The sequence below is a fragment of the Salvelinus namaycush genome, chromosome 23 (assembly GCF_016432855.1).
Source record: "Salvelinus namaycush isolate Seneca chromosome 23, SaNama_1.0, whole genome shotgun sequence".
NCBI lineage: Eukaryota > Metazoa > Chordata > Actinopteri > Salmoniformes > Salmonidae > Salvelinus > Salvelinus namaycush.
Window position 1 is genome coordinate 43,773,568 of NC_052329.1, and position 16,538 is coordinate 43,790,105.

At 43.8% G+C, this 16,538-nt stretch overlaps 1 protein-coding gene across 1 annotated transcript in view; it reads left to right on the forward strand.

Annotated features, from left to right (window-relative positions):
• The window catches only part of LOC120018462 (protein furry homolog), a 193,272-nt gene that overhangs the window by 158,804 nt on the left and 17,930 nt on the right, over positions 1-16,538 (forward strand). The window contains exons 52-57 of the mRNA XM_038961684.1: positions 990-1,064; positions 2,027-2,200; positions 9,832-10,032; positions 10,603-10,770; positions 11,784-11,950; positions 12,268-12,475. Of these exons, the coding sequence (XP_038817612.1) occupies positions 990-1,064; positions 2,027-2,200; positions 9,832-10,032; positions 10,603-10,770; positions 11,784-11,950; positions 12,268-12,475 (993 nt within the window). The remainder of the gene's footprint in view (positions 1-989; positions 1,065-2,026; positions 2,201-9,831; positions 10,033-10,602; positions 10,771-11,783; positions 11,951-12,267; positions 12,476-16,538) is intronic.

Below are 16,538 nucleotides of genomic sequence, written 5' to 3' on the forward strand. Positions count from 1 at the left end.
AAACATCACAAATGGTCCTTTTGTTTGATTAATTCCGTCAATATATATCCAAAATGTCCATTTATTTGGCGCGTTTGATCCAGAAAAAAACAGCTTCCAAATTGTGCAACGTCACTACAAAATATCTCAAAAGTTAACGGTAAACGGTCTTAGGTAACGGTCTAGTTAACGGTCTTGCGCAACTCTCAAACAGTAGACATAAAGTTACTCTGATTCAAGATGGCCGTACTTCTTCATTTCACAAAGGAATAACCTCAACCAATTTCCAAAGACTGGTGACATCCAGTGGAAGCGGTAGGAACTGCAAACAAGTCCATTAGAAATCTATTATCCCAATGATATATCATTGAACAGACAGTGACCTCAAAATACAAATCTGAATGGTTAGTCCTCTGGGTTTTACCTGCTACATAAGTTCTGTTATACTCACAGACATGATTCAAACAGTTTTAGAAACTTCAGAGTGTTTTCTATCCAAATCTACTAATAATATGCATATCTTATATTCTGGGGATGAATAGAAGGAAGTTGAAAGTGGGCACGCTATTTATCCAAAAGTGAAAATGCTTCCCCCTATCCCGAAGAAGTTAAGTAGAACAAACACATTCCTACGGTGTTCTAGTTATCCAATGTTTACAGTGGGCAGGAACAGGGTAGTCTCTTTAAAGGAAACAACAGAAGTAAAAAGAGTCTGTGTAGCTTAAAGGAAATTTTACTCAACTATCTTTTAGTATTTTGATCTATTGTTAATACAATCACAAAATTGTGCATGTCAGCAGCCAAGTTTTCAAGATGGAGAGCTTTCAGTACGGTTATGATGCATTTCCTTGAAAGAGATGCAAGGTCAGATCATGTTTTTATTTTTATGTTGACGTAATCTGATTTCTTGCGTCGCTGTCCTCTCAAGAGGTCCTACTCCACAATCTGAACTACGCTGCTCTGCTCTGGTGGGACGTCCCCTCACTTCTCTCTTCTCTCCATATCTGCAGAAGAGAACACGGGAGAAGCTGGTGAATGTGTTGTGTCTGTGTGGACAAGGAGTGGGGCTCACCAAAAACCCTTCGGTGAGACACACACACACAAACACACACACACGCAGTTAATGTTGAGTATTCATAAAAGTGAATTTTTTTGTTCAGAATCACTGACAGACAGCAGCAGTCTTATCACTTATTCAACAATTAGACACACTCATTTTGATAATGGCTTACTCATATTGCAGACATTGTGTGAAAGTTATACACTGAGTGCACAAAACATTAGAAACACCTGCTCTTTCCATGACATAGGCTGACCAGGTGAAAACTATAATCCCTTATTGATGTCACCTGTTACATCCACTTCAATCAGTGTAAATAAAGGGGAGGAGACAGGTTAATGATTTTTACACCAAATTGAGAGACTAATTGTGTATCTGTGCAATTCAGAGGGTGAATGGGAAAGACTTAAGTCCCTTTGAACGGGGTATGGTAGTAGGTGGCAGGCACACCGGTTTGAGTGTGTCAAGAACTGCAACGCTGCTTGGTTTGGCACGCTCAACAGTTTCCCGTGTGTATCAAGAATGGTCCACCTCCCAAAGGACATCTAGCCAACTTGACACAACTGTGGCAAGCATTGGAGTCAACGTGGGCCAGCATCCCTGTGGAATGCTTTCGACCCCTTGTAGAGTCCATCCCCGACGAATTGAGGCTGTTCTGAGGGGTCCAACTCAATATTATAAAGGTGTTCCTATTGTTTTGTACACTCAGTGTGTATGTTGAGGGGTTAAGAATGATGTGTAACCAATGTCATAGTAGTGCCTTAAGATTGTGTAACTTGACCGGCTATTTAATATGGAAGACGTTTAAAAAATAGATATACTAATAATGTTGTTTATGCACCGTGATCCCATATCAAAAAGATTGATGAGAATGATATTTGTTTGATATGAATTGTAGATTTAAGCATACTTTTTTTATGGAGTGGGGTACTCCCACGTATGCTCCGTATGCTTTTAACACACCCCTATGTATCCTCCCGTCCCCAGGTGATCTTCTCCAGCTGTGGCGAGCTGGACCTGATGGATCTGCAGCCCAGCCTGGTGTCATCTGAGGATGGGACACAGGAGCAGGACAACAACATGGATGACACCACGTCCGAACAACAATTCAGAGTCTTCAGAGACTTTGACTTCCTGGATGTGGAGCTAGAGGAAGGAGAGGTGAGATTGGTTGATTGATTTGATCATTTAAAAACATAATTCTAATCACGCACCTGGATGCAAGGCCTTTGAAATCATTGAGGATAAACGCAGAAAAACCCAGCTTATTACAGTTTATTTCCTGTGTGGTCCTCTGGTTTAAGCAGGCAAGCTGACTGTCAGGGCTGAGAATATGACTAGCTTAGTGGTGTGTAAAAGGGTGGAAGACGTGAATGCATTGGCCAAATCACTCACAAGTTGCTCACCTTGGTGCACCCATACAAGTTTTCTGGATGTACCTTCTTGCTCAGGGGATTTTGGAGTAAGATATTCATGGGTTGGCCCTGTAACACTGGGGGGCAGTGTTGCAGTGCACAGATGTACTCGGTGTGTAGTGCTGTTATGGAACCTCAGTCTCTCAAACCTAATGATAGAGGTTAAAAAAATCATAAAGTTCTGTGTACATTTTATGACACTAATGTACTACATTATTGGTGCTATCATCTTTTCAATTAAATCAGAGAGCTGGAAACCTTCTCAATCCCAAATGAGTGTCTCAACCATACGAATGGATTTACTAGAAGGGGCCATCTCCATTCAACTCAATGAAGCCATAATGGGTGGCCCTTTCTAGTAATTATATTTCTATGGTCTCAACATATCTCTAGGACACTTTGTTGTGTCTACTTTGATTTATTCTCTTCTATCCTCTAATGTAATGTGGGTTTATTTTTTTCTGTTTTTGTCTGTGCCACCATCTAGGAGATCCAGGTAAGTTCAGTCATGTTGCAATGCAATGCAAATACTGTATTGTGTAGATGGGATGTAGTAGTCTATGGATGCATCCCAAACAGTATCCTATTCCCTATGTAGTGCACTACTTTTGACCAGAGCAGAGTGTGTGATACAGTAGCACTGTGCATGCCCACGCATATGTTTGGAGTGTGTTCAGGGTTTAGTCACCCTAATGTTAAGTCAAGTCGTCACTCAAGCCTCTACAGTTCTTGTCAGGGCCTGTGGTCTTAGTACTTCCTGTCAGAGGGATACTATAGTATCATGTAGCTCGGACGTGACCTGAAAGAATCCCATCAACACACATTACACACACACTTCCATTCACTGGATATGAGCAGACTTATTGCTCTTAAACGAGTAGTATGCAACTTAATAATCAGCTGTTGATCACTGTTGAGGTAAATGCACCCTATTCCCTACACAATGCACTACTTATAGATTCCTCTCCATTTATGTTGCATTTGCTCAGATTATTATTTAATACCAGTCTTGTACAGTGAATTATGTTAGAATGGCATTGATTTTAATACATGTGAATAATTTTCATAATAACACTGTGTACATATGTAGAAAAACAAAGAGGGCAAACCCCACCCCATCTGTCAGCCCAGCTAGCAACAAACGTTCCCAAAACTTTAGAGAACATTTCCTTCAGAGTCTCATTAGGTCATTACCTAACATTTTCATAGCAATGTTCCAGTGATGTGCAATAACTGTTTTCAAGAGACCATTCCCTTAATGTCAAACAGAACGTGGTTACCATTTTCACTGAATATTCAATATTAATGTTCTAGACACGTGTCATGGGATCGTTGTAAGAACATTCATGTGTCCAGTTTTCTTGGGGTTAGGAGAATATTTAATCAACGTCACACCAAACATACACAGAACATGGTTGCCATGTTCTCAGAATATAAGTCATTCATTTTCTAGATAGGTTTCATGGGAACATTGCAAGAACTTTCCTGTGTCCAAGGACGTTTAAAACACAGGACGTTCTGTCATGGTCCCCTGGAGGTTTTTGTCTAGTTCCCAGCTTTTTCTAGGGACTTCCCTAAAGTCGTTTTTAGGCCTATGCCTGATGGTCCCAAAGAAACGTTCTCCGGAAGGAAAATACTTGTTTCTTTACACACCACCCCTTGTCATGGTTGCCGAGCCCATCAAGGCCCTGATTGGTGAACCACTTATCCATTCACAGCTTTTTGTCTGTTTGCAAGGTTAGGGACACCCACACACACAAACAGTACTTTCAGCACGCAATGTTTTCAACTTACATATTTGAAACACTTTGACATACAGTGCCTTCAGAAAGTATTCACGCCCCTTGACTTTTTCCATATTTTGTTGTGTTACAGCCTGAATTTAAAATCGATTAAGTTCAGATTTTGTGTCACTGGTCTACGCACAATACCTCATAATGTCGGAATGGAATTATGTTGTATTTATTTTTTACAAATTAATAAAAATGTAAAGATCCCTTGAGTTAATTATTCAATCCCTTTGTTAAGGCAAGCCTAAATAAGTTCAGACTTAATAAATATGCTTAATAAGTTGCATGTAATCACTCTGTGTGCAATAATAGCAATAATAGTGTTTAGCATGATTTTGTAATGACACCCAGTCATTAAAAAAATACAGGTGTCCTTCCTAGTTACCGGAGAGGAAGGAAACCACTCGGCGATTTCACCATGAGGCCAATGGTGACTTTAAAACAGTCGTTTAATTGCTCTGATCAGAGAACTGAGGATGGATCAACATTGTATTTACTCCAGAATACTAACCTAATTGACAGAGTGAAAAGGAAGCCAGTACAGAATACAAATGTTCCAAAACATGCATCCTGTTTACAATAAGGCACTAAAGTAAAACTGCAAAAAAAAATATCAGTGTCCTGAATACAAAGTGTTATGTTTGGGGCAAATCCAACACAACACATCACTGAGTACCACTCTTCATGTTTTCAAGAATGGTGGTGGCTGCATTATGTTATCGGTATGCTTGTCATCGGCAAGGACTAGGGAGTATTTTAGGATAGAAATAAATGTAATAGAGCTAAGCACAAGCAAAATCCTAGAGGTGAACCTGGTTGTGCTTTCCAACAGACACTGGGAGACAAATTCACCTTTCAGCAGTACAATAACCTGAAAGAAAAGAGAAACTCGCACACTGCTCTTGCTAGTATCACTGTTCTTTATTAAGCTTATGTATCAGCCTCAAGGCCTTCGTCAGAGCTTTTAATAAAGAACAATGATACACTGGAGTTGCTTACCAAACATTGAATTTTCCTGAGTGGCCTAGCTACAGTTTTGTCTTAAGTCGGCTTGAACATTAATGGCAAGACTTGAAAATCCCACGTAAACACAACAACAGCAAAAAGTCAAGGTGTGTGAATACTTTCTGAAGACACAGTAATTATTATTACCTGGGATTTGAACTCAGATCTTGGGTCACGGCATTCTGATCTTCTTGCTACTCCACAATGTTTGTGTCAGTTGTCAGTTAATCTGATTATTGTCTCATCATTGATTTGATTGACTTATTTGATACATTTTAAGGGTTGTCTGTTTTATTTACCTCATGTTGGTGGGAATATTACTCTGTTTAATGTTACTCCAATGATAAATAAAATAGTTTTGATTTAGTGTACTTTTTTCTTTTTTTCTCCCCAATTTCGTAGTATCCAATTGTTAGTAGTTACTATCTTGTCTCATCGCTACAACTCCCGTACGGGCTCGGGAGAGACGAAGGTCGAAAGCCATGCGTCCTCCAAAACACAACCCAACCAAGCCGCACTGCTTCTTAACACAGCGCGCATCCAACCCGGAAGCCAGCCGCACCAATGTGTCGGAGGAAACACCGTGCACCTGGCTACCTGGTTAGCGCGCACTGCGCCCGGTCCGCCACAGGAGTCGCTAGTGCGCGATGAGACAAGGATATCCCTACCGGCCAAACCCTCCCTAACCCGGATGACGCTAGGCCAATTGTGCGTCTCCCCATGGACCTCCCGGGCGCGGCCGGCTGCGACAGAGCCTGGGCTCGAACCCAGAGTCTCTGGTGGCACACTGCGATGCAGTGCCCTAGACCACTGCGCCACCCGGGAGGCCTGATTTAGTGTACTTTTTACTTCAAAGTTTTACAATGTAGGTGAAATCAGTCTTTGACGGTGGTGTAGCAGTAAGATCAGAATGCGTGAACCGAGAGGTTATTAGTTAAAAAGTGAAGAAGAATAATTACTGGAAATGAACATGCACAAAGTGTCAAATATGTAAGTTGAAAATGCTGTATGTTGAAAGCACTGTTTATGTTTATCCCTAACCTTGCCAACAGAAAAAGAGCTGTGAATGTATCAGTGGTTCACCAATCAGGACCTTGATCTGCTCAGCAACTGTAACAAGGGGTGATGTGTAAAGAAACATGTTTTTTTTCTCCTGAGAACATTTCTTTGGGAGCATCAGGGGATGTCCTAAAAATGTATTTGGGGACGTCACCGGAACAACCCGGGAACTAGACAAAAACCTCCAGGGGACCATGACTTTACATTTCAAATTTGAGTCATTTAGCAGACGCTGTTATCGAGAGCGACTTACAATTTAGCTAGGTGAGACAACGCATCACAATTATATCAAGTACATTTTCCCTCAACAAAGCATTTATGAGCAAAGTTAGTGCTAGTGGGAAAAGACAAGTGCATTTTATTTTTTATTTTGGAGCCACTGAGTTATTTACGATACTCTTCAAAGAGGCAAGATTTCATGCGATTTTCGAAAGATTGGCCGGGACTCCGCTGTCCTGACTTTAGGGGGAAGCTTGTTCCACCATTGGGGTACTAGGACATAGAAGAGCTTTGACTGGGCTGAGCGGGAGCTGACCTCCCGTAGGAGTGGGAGGGCCAAGAGACCAGAAGTGGCGGAATGGAGTACTCGGGTTGGGATTTAAGGTTTGAGCATAGCCTGAAGGTAAGGAGGTGCAGTTCCCCTTGCTGCTCTATAGGCAAGCACCAGGGTCTTGAAGATGATGCGAGCTTCGACTGGAAGCCAGTGGAGTGTGTGCAGGAGTGGGTGAACTTAGGAAGGTTGAACACCATGCGGGCTGCGGCGTTCTGTATAAATTACACGGGCCCAGCCAAGAGAGTTGCAGTAATCTAGACGGGAGATGACAAGTGCCTGGATTAGGACCTGCGCCGTTTCCTGTGTGAGGAAAGGTCGTACTCTATGGATGTTATAGAGCATGTACCTGCAGGAGCGAGTCACTGATTTGTAGAAAACAACAGTGTTGTCCAGGGTCACGCCAAGGTTCTTTGCACTCTGGGAGGGGGACACCGTGGAGTTGTCAACCATGATGGAGAGGTCTTGGAGCAACAGGCCTTTCCCGGGAGGAAGATCAGCTCCGTTTTGTCGAGGTTGAACTTGAGGTTTCAGGCCGACATCCAAGCTGAGATGTCTACCATGCACGCAGAGATGCGTGTCGCCACCTGGGTGTCAGAGGGGGCAGAGGAGAAGAGTAGTTGAGTGTCATCCGCATAGCAATGATAAGAGAGACCATGTGAGGATATGACCGAGCCGGGTGACTTCGAAAAGAGGAGAGGGCCTAGAACCGAGCCCTGGGGGACACCAGTAGTGAGAGCACGTGGTGCAGACACAGATCCTCGCCACCTGGTAGGAGTGACCGTCCAGGTAGGATGCAATCCAGGAGTGAGCCCAACCCTGAGAGGGTGGAGAGGAGGATCTGATGGTTCATGGTGTCGAAGGCAGCATAGACCTAGGAGGATGAGGCAGCATAGACCTAGGAGGATGAGAACAGAGGAGAGAGTCTGCTTTGGCAGAGCGGAGAGCCTTTGTGACACAGAGGAGAGCGGTCTCAGTTGATTGAGCCGCCGTGAAGCCTGACTGGTTAGGGTCAAGAAGATTATTCCGATAGAGATAACGAGAGAGTTGGTCAGAGTGTTTTGGAAAGAAAAGAAGGGATACTGGCCTGTAGTTTTTAGCGTCAGAGGGGTCAAGTGTTGGTTTCTTGAGGAGCGGACCGACTCTGGCCATCTTGAAGTAAGAGGGGACGCAGCCAGTGGTCAGGGATGTGGGGAATGGGAGAAGATCTACAGAGTTGGTGAGGAGAAGGCAGGAGGGGATGGGGTCAAGTGGGCAGGTTATCAGGCGGCCGGACATCACTAGTCGCACCAGTGGACTGAGAACATCCCAAACACAGAACATCCTATGTTTTAAACGTCCTTGGACACAGGAATGTTCTTGCAACGTTCCCATGAACATTCATATCTTTATAGTCTGAGAACATGGCAACCATGTTCTGTGTATGTTTGGTGTGACCTTGATGGAATATTCTCCTAACCCTCATAAAACTGGACACATGAATGTTCTTGGAACGTCCCATGGAACGTGTCTAGAACATTAATATCTTTATTCTGAGAACATGGTAACCACGTTCTGGGTAAGTTTTGTTTGACAATAAGGAAATGTTCTAACTCTAACGTCAAAACATGCTTAATAGGTTCTCAGGAGGTTTTTGCTAACATACATATAATGTTCCCCTAACTAATGGAAAACTGGACACTCAAACATCAGGGGAACATTATGGGTAACATTACAAAAACATTCTCTCTCCCTAGAATTGTTAGCTGGGACTGCAGGCAGGCTCAAACAGATCTGGGACCAGGCTAGCCCTCGCTTTCCACCACAAGTAAACTATGATGAAGCTAGTCAGTCACCACAGGTCCAGGATCTGTCCTGCCTGATGTGGTGACCTGGGTGTATTCCAAATGGTACCCTATTCCCTTTATAATGCACTACTTTTGACCAGGGCTCATAAGAAAGTAGGGTGCCATATGAAATGCAGCCCTGAGGAGGCTGGTTCGAATGTGGACATTGGCTGACATTCTCCAGAATCGTGACCTGATGGAGAGTCATTTTTGCATCTGAACTGGTGTAGAATGAAGTTGCCACTAAACGCATGTTGGGTCAGTTTTGCATTTTTTCCCTGTAATGGTTAGGATTGGGGGAGGGGAAGCTGTACCTAGAGGAAACTTCACCCAGGAGGATCTGAAACAAGACTGAAGCCATTAGGCTCAGGGGGAAAAAACTCCACAATATTTTAGGAAGTCCAAAAAGCTCCCAGTGGAGTCAAACCCAAGTTGTTTTTCGTTAAGAGGGCTATTTTGATCCGATCCATTGGAAAGTTTATGTTATGATGCACTAAAAGACCACTGTTTCACGTGACTGTGCCAAACCGTACTGTGCTGTCTTGGATATTTTCTGTTCACATGGTCCGTCAGCACGGTTTCAGCAACTGTGGTTGAATGTGTAACCATGCTAGGGTAGTACATCTTAGCTTGGCTTGTATCACCTCCGCTCAGTAGTGTGAAATGGTATAAGTGAGGCTGTTGACATTGTCATTGGGTAACTCTCCCATGAAGATCAGCCTTGACTTGCCTTGCACTGCATGGTCAAGTATTTGTGGCTGCTGGTTACTCTGTGTGTGTATATGCGTGGGTGTAGACCACTGTGTGTGTGCGTGCATGTGTGTAGACCCCTTTTTGTGTGCATGCGTACATGTGTGTATGCGTAAACCCCTCTGTGTGCGCGTGTGAGTACATACATACAGTACGTGCATACGTGGGTGTAGACCCCTGTGTGTGTGTGTGCGTGCATGGGTGTAGACCACTGTGTGTGTGCGTGTGGTGTGTAGACCCCTTTGTGTGTGCGTGGACCCCTGTGTGTGCTTGTGTGTAAACCCCTTTGTGTGTGTGTGTGTGTGTGTGTGTGCGTAGACCCCTGTGAGTGTGTATGTGTGAGGCATCTGGCTCTGTGTTGTCTAGTTTCTTAAAGCTGTGTGTATCGTCCTTGCAGGGGGAGACGATGGACAGCTTCAACTGGGGCGTGCGGAGACGCTCCATGGATAGCCTGGACAGGAGTGACATGGTGCCCCTGGATGACAGTGAGCTGTCCAACAGCACACCCAGCCTAGGCCAGTTCACCCACCAGGACTCAGAGGAATCCTCAGAGGAAGAGTCCATCACCGCCAGCCAGATCCTCTGTCACTCCCAGGTGGTACGTCTCTCTAACCACAGACCTAGGATCAGATTACCCCCCCCCCCAGTCTTAACCTTAACTACTGGGGGGATTAAATCATATCTGACCATGTATAAACGGTTACAATTGCTAGGACACAACCAGGAGGCATGTCCTGCTGCTCTGTGCTTATCTCATACAATTCTGCTCAAATACTTTGTTTGTACTTTATGTATGGTGAAATGGTTTTCTCTGCTCTCACAACAGTTGCCTCGTGCATGATGTCCTGACTAGCAGATCTGGGTTCAAGTAGTATTTGTTTTCTTCCAAGTACTTCAAGCCCGATCAAGTTCATGGAACCAATGGAATAGTCCCAAAAGTGAAAACCTCGCCCATCTGGCACTGGTTCAAGTAGTATTTGTTTTCTTCCAAATACTTCAAGCTCGATTGAGCTCGCCTGGTGCCATGGAACCAAGGTAGTAGTCCGAAAGTGTAAACCTCGCCCGATCGCTCAATCCAAATATTTGAAAGAAAGCAAATACTATTTTAACCCGGATCTGATAATTAGACTGGAGGAGGACTCTGAGCTGTACTTTTGTCTCGTTGCAGATTGTGAATCTCTCCCCCACCGAGGAGGTCAATCAACTGGACTCTCTGTACACCTCCGTTGACAACTCAGCCGCTGACCCTCCTCTTCCCCCTCTGCACACCCGAACGTCCAGTTTCGAGGTCTCGTTGGCAGAGAATTCAATGCCGAGGGTGAATAAGGACTTCAGAGTGTCTGAGATATGGGCGCCCGCTCACTCCTATTCCTCCTGTCAATGCTGCCAAATAATACAATTATATCCTATCCTTTCGCAGTTCGATTTTAGCGATAAGTGTTGATGTTTCTCAATAAGGTATTTCTCTGTGAATCTTTGAGATTTTCTCCAGAGAGGATATGGCAGGACCCAGTCTTTAGTCTTCAGCTTCTGGTTAGTTGGATGGCACAGCTAAATCTTCTAATACCTGTTCTAACACCTTTTATCTAATGTGTTGGGTCTTGGGCTGGTTGGTGCTGCAAATGCTTCCATTTATATTCTATATTATCTTTTGAGGAATAGCATCGCTGTGTTCTTGGGGTTTTGTGGTTGTATGGTAGCAAGGTGGTTCTCTTTCTGTGTCTGAAACAATTGGCATAATTTGAATGCGCTCGTGAAAACAAAAATGTGAAATGAAACACAGCATAGAGTATCTCTGTCCATTGGAAAGGTCAGTGTGCCTATCATTTATTCCTAATACTGTACTTTCAAAAAATGTCTTACCTTTAGGAGGAAAGTGTCATAATTGTGAGTCATTCTCATCCTTAAGCAATATTACGCATATTCCCCCAAAAGCACATCATCAAGAATATTTGTGTGCATATAATAACAATGGATTCACGGAGTGCTTTAACACTTAGGTGCTCTCAGTGATTTACCGTCACTCACTGGATTCCGTTAGTAGAACACCATCAGTGTTCTATTAAATTACGTAGACCAGTGTTTCCCAAACCTGTCCTCAAGTACCTACAGCCAGTTTTGAAGTACTGGAATAGATCAAATTGGCTGGGGGTACGACACTGAGTCTGCTTCCCAAATAGCACCATATTCCCTATATAGTGCACTACTTCTGACCAGAGCCCTATGAACCCTAGTCAAAGTAGTGCACTACCTAGGGAATAGGGTGACACTTGGAACACAGCCTGATATTGACCGTCTGATGCCGGCCCTTCGAGTAAGTCCCTCCCTCCTTTCCTCTCTTCCCTCTAGGCTGAGGTATCAGTAGAAGACGAGGACACGGACATCCATGAGGATGACCTGTCCATCAGTGACCTCCTGCCGGGGTTTGACTGCAGCGGCGACAGCTTCAGCCTGGAAAATCTGGCTCCGGGAGACTACCGAGGAGAACTGGACCTGGACTTCAGCGCACTGCCCAGGTACATAGCACTGTTCAGGTCCGTTAGAAGAAAACGTGATCAATGAAAGTGTTTATAGTGCTTTATACATTTTAGGCCAATAAATGCTTATTAATTGTAATGGAATTGGTCATAAAGTGTGATCATGAAAGTCTAATCAAACCTGCAATAGTGCTTTTGTCAGTATTTATACCCTTTTCATGCTACTGAATGGTAAAATAATATTATGTAAGCCAACACAATATGGTTCTGGTCAGCATGAGGGTCTAAAGTGTTTGAGTGCTGCTATTTCTTCATGTGTGTTCTGGTGGATGTGTGTGCCTGGTTTACCCCACCAGTCTCGGCGAGGAGGAGAGAGACGAGCTGATGGAGTCTCGTTCTTCCCTTCCTCCGTCACCCTTCTTCTCGGCAATCCTGGCGGCGTTCCAGCCGGCGGTGTGTGATGACGCCGACGAGGCGTGGCAGAGGCACATCAACCAGCTGGTATCCGACTCAGACGGCTCCTGCGCCATCTACACCTTCCAAGTCTTCTTCTCCTTCTTCCAGGTAGATGGTGGATTCACATTGCTCACTACCTGTGCTCTCCCCCCTCTGTGTTTCTTTTTTACAGCATGTGAAACAGCATCGTTGGTGGTCGAGCACAATGTTAAAGCTGGCTAGCGAGAGCTTCCCTTTTCTGATTGGTTATCACAAAGTTGTGTTCCTGAAATTCGCAACTATAGATGCCAACAGTCAAATCTTCGAATGTCGCTTCGTGTCTCCTTCCATTGAAAATTATATATATATATTTTTTTGTTGCTGAAACTAGTAAACCATCTGAATCTATCGTAACAGCCAAAGATACCTTCCGGTACCGCGTCAGGACCTGGTAATACAGATCCCAGTCTGCATCTCAAAAGACACCGGTTGTGTCCCAAATGGCAACCTGCATTCGGGAAAGTATTCAGACCACTTAACTTTTTCCACATTTTGTTACGTTACAGCCTTATTCTAAAATGGATTAAATAAACATGTTTCCTCATCAATCTACACACAATACTCTATAATAACGTAGTGAAAACAGATTTTTAGACATAAAAATAAAAAACAGATACCTTATTTACATAAGACTCGAAATTGAGCTCAGGTGCATCCTGTTTCCATTGATCATCCTTGAGATGTTTCTACAACTTGATTGGAGTCCACCTTTGGGAAATTCAACTGATTGGACATGAGTTGGAAAGACACACACATGTCTATATAAGGTCCCACAGTTGACAGTGCATGTCAGAGCAAAAACCAAGCCATGAGGCCGAAGGAATTGTCCATAGAGCTCCGAGACAGGATTGTGTCAAGGCACAGATCTGGGGAAGGGTACCAAAAGAATTCTGCAGCATTGAAGGCCCCCAAGAACACAGTGGCCTCCATCATTCTTAAAAGGGAGAAGTTTGGAACCACCAAGACTCTTCCTAGAGCTGGCCGCCCAGAGTCATCTGGGGAGAAGGGCCTTGGTCAGGGAGGTGACCAAGAACCCGATGGCCACTCTGACAGAGCTCTGGAGTTCCTCTGTGGAGATGGGAGAACCTTCCAGAATGACAACCATCTCTGCAGCACTCCACCAATTAGGCCTTTACGGTAGATTGGCCAGACGGAAGCCACTCCTCAGTAAAAAGCACATGACAGCCCGCTTGGAGTTTGCCAAAAGGCACCTAGAGGATTCTCTGGTCTGATGAAATCAAGATTAAACTCTTTGGCCTGAGTGCCAAGCGTTTCGTCTGGAGGAAACCTGGCACCATCCCTACGGTGAAGCATGGTGGTGGAAGAATCATGCTGTGGGGAATTTTCTTCAGCGGCAGGGACTGGGAGACTAGTCAGGATTGAGGGAAAGATGAACAGAGCAAAGTACTGAGATCCTTGATGAAAACTTGCTCAGGAAGGGTCACCTTCCAACAGGACAAATACCCTAAGCACACAGTCAAACGCAGGAGTGGCTTCGGGACAAGTCTCTGAATGTCCTTGAGTGGCCCTGAAAATAGAAAATAGCTGTGGAGCAACACTCCCCATCCAACCTGACAGAGCTTGAGAGGATCTGCAGAAAAGAACAGGAGAAACTCCCCAAATACAAGTGTGCCAAGCTTGTAGCGCCATACCCAAGACGACTCGAGGCTGTAATCGCTGCCAAAGGTGCTTCAACAAAGTACTGAGTAAAGGGTCTGAATGCTTATGTAAATGTAATATTTCATATTTATTTATTTGCAAATTATGGGGTATTGTGTGTAGATTGATGAGGTGGAAAAATGATTTAATCAATTTTAGAATAAGCCTGTAACGTAACAAAATGTGGAAAAAGTAAAGGGGTCTGAATACTTTCCAAATGCACTGTATGTCATTACACTGATGTTTCATTTTTTAGGATCCCCATTAGCTATTGAACATGCAGAAGCTACTATTCCTATGGTCCACATAAAACATACAAATACATAAAGTACAGAACAGTAATATACAAGAACATAAGATATTACATTAAAGGGTTATACATTGAACAAAAATATAAACACAACATGTCAAATGTTGGTCCCATGTTTCATGAGATGAAATAAAAAATCCCAGAAATTTTCCAGACGCAAAATGTCAGTACTTCCATGGCCTGCATACTCACCCATTGAGTGTGTTTGGGATGTGACCGACGTGTACGACAGCATGTTCCCGTTCCCGCCAGCATCCAGCAACTTCTCACAGCCATTGAAGAGGAGTGGGACAACATTCCACAGGCCACAATCAACAGCCTGACCAACTCTATTCAAAGGAGATGTGTCGCGCTGCATGAGGCAAATAGTGGTCACACCAGATACTGACTGGTTTTCTGATCCACGCCCCTACCAACAGATGCATATCTGTTTTCCCAGTCATGTGAAATACATAGATTAGGGCCGAATGAATTTATTTAAAATGACTGATTTCCTTATATGAACTAAATCAGTAAAGACACAAAGAGACAACAACTAATCATATGTACATTTTCTTATATACAGTACAGTTAAATTAGATCTTTAGAAAGAGGAGAGGCGTGTGATACAAGATGTTTTTTAAAGCCAAACATGCTTTTTACCTGAGTAACCTCTGGTGGCAGAGCTTTGCATGATGGCATGGCTCTATACATAACTGAGTGACGCATTACATCTTTTTGGGGGGTTTGGTACCTTGAAGAAACACATTGTGGTGTGTCTGGTCTGTTTGAAGTCTATGCAAATAGATTATAAAGTGGTTAGGCATTTTCAACACACAAGTGTTTCTTAAAAAGATTAGAAAAATGGCGCCCGAAGAGGATGGCTGACGTTTTACATGCCTGTAATAAATTGTGCTATTTTGTTAATTTTTTTGCGTTTGTAACATATTTTAAAAACTTATTTTGCACATAATGTTGCTGCTTTCGTCTCTTATGACCGAAAATAAATTCTGGACATCAAAACTGGGATTACTCACCACGGACTAAAAGAAGCTTTTTTCTTTAACGAGTCCGACGAGAAAGATATACTGCTCTCCCTGGAACAGGCCCAAATTCACATCATTTGCATGAAGAAAAGACGGAGGAAAAGAGGACGCAGATCAGGCTGCCTTTTGAGAATCCGTAGGCGAGCGAGTAAACTCCCGTTGCCATCAATTCTACTTGCTAACATTGCAATCATTGGAAAATAAAAATGGATGACCTACGATTATCCTACCAACGGGACATTAAGAACTGTAATATCCAATGTTTCACCGAGTAGTGGCTGAACGACTACACAGACAATATAGAGCTGGAGGGATTTTCAATGCACCGGCAGAACAGAAGCTACTTCTGGTAAGACGAGGGGTGGGGGGGGTGTCTTTTTGTCAATAACAGCTGGTGCGCGATATCTAATATTAAAGAAGTCTTGAGGTATTGCTCGCCTGAAGTACCTTATGATAAGCTGGAAACCACACTATCCACCAAGAGAGTATTCATCTAAACTCAGCAAAAAAAGAAACGTCACTTTTTCAGGACCCTGTCTTTCAAAGATAATTCGTAAAAATCCAAATAACTTCACAGATCTTCATTTGTAAAGGGTTTAAACACTGTGTCCCATGCTTGTTCGATGAACCATAAACAATTAATGAACATGCACCTGTGGTACGGTCGTTAAGACACTAACAGCTTACAGACGGTAGGCAATTAAGGTCACAGTTATGGAAACTTAGGACACTAAAGAGGCCTTTCTACTGACTCTGAAAAACACCAAAAGAAAGATGCATAGGGTCCATGCTCATCTGCGTGAACGTGCCTTAGGCAAGCTGCAAAGAGGCATGAGGAATGCAGATGTGGCCAGGGCAATAAATTGCAATGTCTGTACTGTGAGACGCCTAAGACGGAGCTACAGGGAGACAGGACGGACAGCTGATCGTCCTCGCAGTGGCAGACCACGTGTAACAACACCTGCACAGGATCGGTACATCCGAACATCACACCTGCGGGACAGGTACAGGATGGCAACAACAACTGCCCGAGTTACACCAGGAACGCACAATCCCTCCATTAGTGCTCAGACTGTCCGCAATAGGCCGAGAGAGCCTGGACTGTGGGCTTGTAGGCCTGTTGTAAGGCAGGTCGTCA